Genomic DNA, 6,938 nt, shown 5'->3' with positions numbered 1-6,938 from the left:
AAATTTGCGCAAAATAGTACGCAGCATCATCTGGATATGTATGCAACAAAAGTTGAACGTTCACCTTCTGCTCCCATTTCAGTCAACCCGCCGACGCATACAGTTTGACGCATACATTCGATAAATCCAACATATGAACGCACTGCAACTGCCTCTGCAACGCAATGCTGCAAGGCAAACGCAGCGTTTCATTGGAAATTAATGTAATTCCGGTGTCCAAAAATGCAAAGACACTATCGGTGTGTTCGAAGCGTTAGCTGTTTCTAACAATATAAACTTTTTCTAACATTTCCATATATTTTTTATATTATTTAATTATTTGCATAGTTTTTTGTATTATTTCATATTTATTATTGTATTATTTAATTACAATTATAATTATGCAAAGGTGGGGGAAAAGGAATTTCAACATTTTCAATGAATGAGCAGGATAAAACTTTATTGTTCAATAAAACTTTTCCTCTGTGAGGAAGAGGTACCACATAGTCAGATATGTGTTCTACATAAATATACATACAGTAGTGTTTACATAATCTGTAATACCATTGAAATATTTACAATCAGACACATGATTCTACTCTTAAACTGTTCACAGGTGTAATTTACATGAAGATGATGTGTCTAGACGAGTGTGAGTGTGTATGTGTGTGTTTTAGAAAAGCAAAACGTATATACTGTAGAACGCTGGGGTTTGTGTCAGCCTATGCAAAGGTAAACAGTGGAAAGGGCTAGTGTTGCTATAACATAACTTCATCAAATGATTAGTAGAAGACATTGCTATGGTTACACGCGTTGTCTATGAGATTGTGCTTGTGTCTGCTTCCCTACATTACCAGTGTGTTTCCATGTATCCCTGTGTCTGCTTCCCTACATTACCAGTGTGTTTCCATGTATCCCTGTGTCTGCTTCCCTACATTACCAGTGTGTTTCCATGTATCCCTGTGTCTGCTTCCCTACATTACCAGTGTGTTTCCATGTATCCCTGTGTCTGCTTCCCTACATTACCAGTGTGTTTCCATGTATCCCTGTGTCTGCTTCCCTACATTACCAGTGTGTTTCCATGTATCCCTGTGTCTGCTTCCCTACATTACCAGTGTGTTTCCATGTATCCCGTGTCTGCTTCCCTACATTACCAGTGTGTTTCCATGTATCCCGTGTCTGCTTCCCTACATTACCAGTGTGTTTCCATGTATCCCGTGTCTGCTTCCCTACATTACCAGTGTGTTTCCATGTATCCCTGTGTCTGCTTCCCTACATTACCAGTGTGTTTCCATGTATCCCTGTGTCTGCTTCCCTACATTACCAGTGTGTTTCCATGTATCCCTGTGTCTGCTTCCCTACATTACCAGTGTGTTTCCATGTATCCCTGTGTCTGCTTCCCTACATTACCAGTGTGTTTCCATGTATCCCGTGTCTGCTTCCCTACATTACCAGTGTGTTTCCATGTATCCCGTGTCTGCTTCCCTACATTACCAGTGTGTTTCCATGTATCCCGTGTCTGCTTCCCTACATTACCAGTGTGTTTCCATGTATCCCTGTGTCTGCTTCCCTACATTACCAGTGTGTTTCCATGTATCCCTGTGTCTGCTTCCCTACATTACCAGTGTGTTTCCATGTATCCCTGTGTCTGTCTTTGTCTGATTACCAGTGTGTTTCCATGTATCCCTGTGTCTGTCTTTGTCTGATTACCAGTGCTTATGAAGTAAAACGCATGAGCCAATTAATTAATAGCACATTGCTGCCAATTACACCATTAAACACATATCTAGAAATGTTTTCACAGCTTTGAATCGGGAATTACTGTAACAGATTCTTAGCACGAATTCAACTTCACGAGACGTCATCCTCTGACATTTTGGAGAAAACACATCCATACAGTGAAGTAATTACAAAATAGATGTTGCGCCTATAACGTCAGTCAATCTATAGCATCTACAGTATACTCACTTACAATGTACAGTATGCACAACTCAGTTGTATGACATCATACACTGGAATTAATACACAGGCATGAGAGCATACATACAAATTCCATGGAAAATTACAATCTTTTTTAACAGCCTCTAAATTCAGCTGATGAGGAAGTTTGTCCGTGTTATTGTGAATGTTACTGTATCCTGCTCTTCTAAGCAGTGAGCACAGACATAATTTAACAATGTAAGACCAGGAATGATACTCTAAGAAGTATAACATTTCTTTAACTTCCTATTTCTGTGCTTCTTTGGATGGAATTTAAGATCTAAACTCTGTGCTTTTTATTTTTTGAAGACTTATGCATTTGTCATCTTTGTGGGGGTAAAGAAAGCTCTCACTTACACGTTTACAGTATATCAACTCTAAGCTGAGCAGAACTGGCAGTGTAAAGACTTATACTACGACTTAAATATAATATGAATAATCGTTTGTTTAGAAAATAACATAGCACTATTCATCCATTTGAGCTATTCCTATTGGTTTGCTACATCTAGAAGCCTCTATCTAAACGGTGTATTAAACATTTATACACATTTCATGTTTTGTATTTACAGTCCTTTGCGTACGGTATAAAGGAAACGTGCTGGCATCACTACTATGAGGGGTAAGCGGAGGTAAACAGTAAGAGAAAGGACATTGCCGTTGATGGTGATCCAATATGCTGTGAAGCAGATCACTGATGTACATAGTGACCGATGGCCTCACATAATATTGACTCTCTATGTTGTTTACTGTCCATACTGTCAGGACAGGCAGATTAAGTTGGGACATGTACATTTATTTTTGACATGTAACTCGAATGTATCCCCATATAACTATTGCAATTGTGAAACATGGCACATAATCACATCTATTGGCTACCGCATGTTAAGAATTCTAATTTAGTTTAAAAAGTAATTAATACAATTTTGCAATATAGTGTTCTGTACATACGTACACTACTTTACCTGAACCAGTTACTTTCTTGTCTCTAACCTTGACATCAGTCTTTCTCTCACGCTCTACTGACATAGATACATACAGTATATATCATTGTAAACATAAGTAAGGTATGCCATGTAAACAAGCTGGCTAATAATGTTGTCTTCGTTTAGGAATCTGAGCATGTATGGCACTGAAACATATGACTATCAGTTATATAGACACGGTCATCCCAGACAAGGTTGTGGAGGGATACAGTCATTATTATGACAGGATTTAACACTGTTATCTAGAACAAAACAGTGTGGTACAGCATGCATATCTGGAGGAAGAGGTATTACTGTAGCTACTGTAACTATCTCTAGTCTGGTTCACTGTGTGCTCCCATCTGGATAGGCTTCTACTTGTGCTTTGTCAAGTGGAAAGGTGTTTCTGTACTTCTAGTGATTGATAGACTTGTGTTCTTTGTTCTCAGCTATTCAGTGGGACACTGTAATGCCATATTTTCACTTATGCTAACAGTTTGCTTTTCGCCCTCAACCCTGAAGTCAATGTTGACTGTGAACTACTCTCTGCCTTGCTTGACGGTCTGGTCTGGTCTAGTCTGGTCTGCTCTGGTCTGTTTTGGTCTGGTCTGTTTTGGTCTGGTCTGGTCTGGTCTAGTCTGGTCTGCTCTGGTCTGGTGTGGTCTGGTCTGCTCTGGTCTGCTCTGTGCATGTACAGTACTCTATATCTTACCAATGGGCAGCCACACCCCTCCAGATACTGGCCTGGCCCTGCTGTTTGGGCCTCCCCTTCTCTCTCTTTTTTGTTTCCCTCTGAAGCCAGAGAGTGGAGGACTACCGTGGAGTGACTTGCCATAGTCCTCTACCATAGGGATAGATACATGTATCACTGTGTCCTCTACTGGCACCTGGGCTGTGTCAGTAGAGAAACCAGGAGAAGCACTGCAGAGGACACATTAATTTACAGTATATGACTCCAGCTGTGTGAGCTGCTCACAGACCTACCTACCGTACGCTGTATAGCTCTCTTTATATATACTGAACAAAAATATAAACGTAACATGTAAAGTGTTTGTCCCATGTTTCATGAGCTGAAATAAATTATCCCAGACATTTTCCATACGCACAAAAAGCTTATTTCTCTCAAATTTTGTGCACACATTTGTTTACATCCCTGTTAGTGAGCATTTTTCCTTTGCCAAGATCATTCATCCACCTCACAGGTGTAGCATATCAAGAAGCTTATTAAAGAGCATGATCATTACACAGGTACACAGGTGCTGGTGACAATAAAAGGCCACTCTAAAATGTGCAGTTTTGTCACACAACACAATGCCACAGATGTCTAATTTTGAGGGAGCGTGTAATTGGCATGCTGACTGCAGGAATGTTCACCAGAGCTGTTTCCAGGTCATTTAATGTTAAATTCTCTACCATAAGCCGCCTCCAATGTTGTTTGAGAGAATTTGGCAGTACTTCCAACTGGCCTCACAACAGCAGACCATGTGTATGGCGTTGTGTGGTCGAGCGGTTTGCCGATGTCAACATTGTGAACAGAGTGCCCCATGGTGGCGGTGGGGTTATGGTATGGGCAGGCATAAGATACGGACAATAAACACAATTGCATTTTATCGATGGCAATTTGAATATACAGAGATAACGTGACGAGATCCTGGGGCCCACTGTGAGGCCCATTGTTGTTCGGGTATCTGTTACAAACAGATGTATATCTGTATTCCCAGTCATGTAAAATCCATAGATTAGGGTCTAATGAATTTATTTAAATTGACTGATTTTCTTATATGAACTGTAACTCAGTAAAATCTTTGACATTTTTGCAAGTTAAGTTTATATTTTTGTTCAGTATACTATAGTTACACAGCTTCTAATCTCAGAGAGCAATGGAGACAGACAGGGCAGAAAGTAGTGGCAGGATTCCCCTCCAACACGCACTCTGAACCTGCAGTGAGTCAACCAGACTCATTATAAATTCTAACAATACGTAGGGATTTTAAAACGTCACAGAAGATGAGATGGATGATCTACAACATGTCTTACTAATCAGTGTTGGCAAGGAAAAGGGAACATTTGACTAAGGATCCCAGGAGGTTTGGATCATTATGAAAATTATGATATTGTGCCCTTCAAAATGCCAGGGCCTCCAGGTCGCTTAGCAACAATGGCAAGGGGTTCAAATAGACATGCCAAAGGAACGCTCCTCTCTCTGGTACCAGCCGTTAATGCCAACCTCTTCCTAGTCATTTTCTCACCCCTTTCATTCCCTCCTTCTTTTCTGGATAGTAGTAACGATGGACAGAATGTGTCAGGAGGTAAGGAGAAATGGTTGGGGGGGGGGGGGGGGGGCTGGATGGGAAAAGCTTGATTGAGGGAATGACAACATCTTAATGTCTTCCATTGTTTTGCCCTCCGAGTCTCTCCAGGCTAAGGCCTGTGTGTGTGTGTGTGTGTGTGTGTGTGTGTGTGTGTGTGTGTGTGTGTGTGTGTGTGTGAGAGAGAGAGAGAGAGAGAGAGAGAGAGAGAGAGAGAGAGAGAGAGAGAGAGAGAGAGAGAGAGAGAGAGAGAGAGAGAGAGAGAGAGAGAGAGAGAGGGAGAGGGAGGGAGAGAGAGAGAGAGAGAGAGAGAGAGAGAGAGAGAGAGAGAGAGAGAGAGAGAGAGAGAGAGAGAGAGAGAGAGAGAGAGAGAGAGAGAGATAGATAGATAGATAGATAGATAGATAGATAGATAGATAGATAGATAGATAGATAGATAGATAGATAGATAGATAGATAGATAGATAGATAGATATTGGGGCTGTGGCAGGTGTAACCCTGGTCCTCGGAGCATCCCACTAATCTGTTGACTGGCTCACTCAAAGCGTTCGTAGTTCCTGGTCTGTCTCACCCTGGGTACCATGTCCAGCAGCAGTCTGGAGGGAGGGGAGAAGAGAGACATGTCATGTGATACAAGAGTAGATAAGATGTGTTATAACACATTAAATGTTTGACTGTGTATAAAACAACTACAATTGTTAAATCGACCATTTTAAAAACAAGCACACAATAAACTTCAAAAAGACACACATCCACATGAGTAGTCATGGAGGATAACGAACAATATAAACATGGTTGTTCGAGCCCTGAATGCTGATTGGCTGACAGCCGTGGTATATCAGACCATGTACCACAGGTATGACAAAACATTTATTTTTACTGCTGTAATTACATTGGTAACCAGTTTATAATAGCAATAAGGCACCTCGGGGGTTTGTGGTATATAGCCAATATACCACGGGTAAGGGCGTCGTGCTTAAAGAAAAATACCACACCTCCTCGTGCCTTACTGCTTAAATAAAGTTTGGGACTTATTTCCATTGTGGTCCTCTCTAACTGTAAGATAAGATAGTCACTTTATTTTTCCCATGGGGGAATGTGTATCAATTTTATGACACACATGCTACACACCCATTAGCCTATTTATGGCTAATGGGTGTGTAGCATGTGTGTCTGTCAGGGTTGGGCTTAATTCCGAATTGAATTGAGAATGCCTCATGAATTAAACAGGATACAGAATTTCAATTCGAATTTGAATGAAAGGAAATAGAATTGAATTCAGTGAAATTCAAATGCTTCTTCTATTCGATATTAGGTATAGTCTATACAAATATACATCTTGCAAATAAAACATCAAACATGTCGTTATATACAGTTGAAGTCGGAAGTTTACATACACCTTAACCAAATACATTTAAACTCAGTTTTTCAAAATTCCTGACATTTAATCCTAGTAACAATTCCCTGTCTTAGGTCAGTTAGGATCACCACTTTATTTTAAGGATGTGAAATGTCAGAATAATAGTAGAGAGAATGATTTATTTCAGCTTTTATTTAATTCATCACATTCCCAGAGGGTCAGAAGTTTACATACACTCAATTAGTATTTGGTAGAATTGCCTTTAAATTGTTTAACTTGGGTCAAATGTTTCTGGTAGCCTTCCACAAGCTTCACACAATAAATTTCCTCCTGACAGAGCTGGTGCAA

At 40.3% G+C, this 6,938-nt stretch overlaps 1 protein-coding gene across 2 annotated transcripts in view; it reads right to left on the bottom strand.

Annotated features, from left to right (window-relative positions):
* Positions 1-418: 418 nt before the first annotated feature.
* The window catches only part of LOC139539033 (transmembrane protein 163a-like), a 107,623-nt gene continuing 101,103 nt past the window's right edge, over positions 419-6,938 (bottom strand). For both annotated transcript variants that reach the window (XM_071341715.1, XM_071341714.1), the window contains exon 8: positions 419-5,826. In XM_071341715.1, coding sequence (XP_071197816.1) covers positions 5,766-5,826 — 61 coding nt within the window. In that variant the 3' untranslated portion in view covers positions 419-5,765. The remainder of the gene's footprint in view (positions 5,827-6,938) is intronic.

This window comes from Salvelinus alpinus, chromosome 14 (genome assembly GCF_045679555.1).
Source record: "Salvelinus alpinus chromosome 14, SLU_Salpinus.1, whole genome shotgun sequence".
Taxonomy (NCBI): domain Eukaryota; kingdom Metazoa; phylum Chordata; class Actinopteri; order Salmoniformes; family Salmonidae; genus Salvelinus; species Salvelinus alpinus.
The sequence above is the reverse complement of the archived record's forward strand: the minus strand, read 5'-3'. Positions and strand labels throughout refer to the sequence as shown.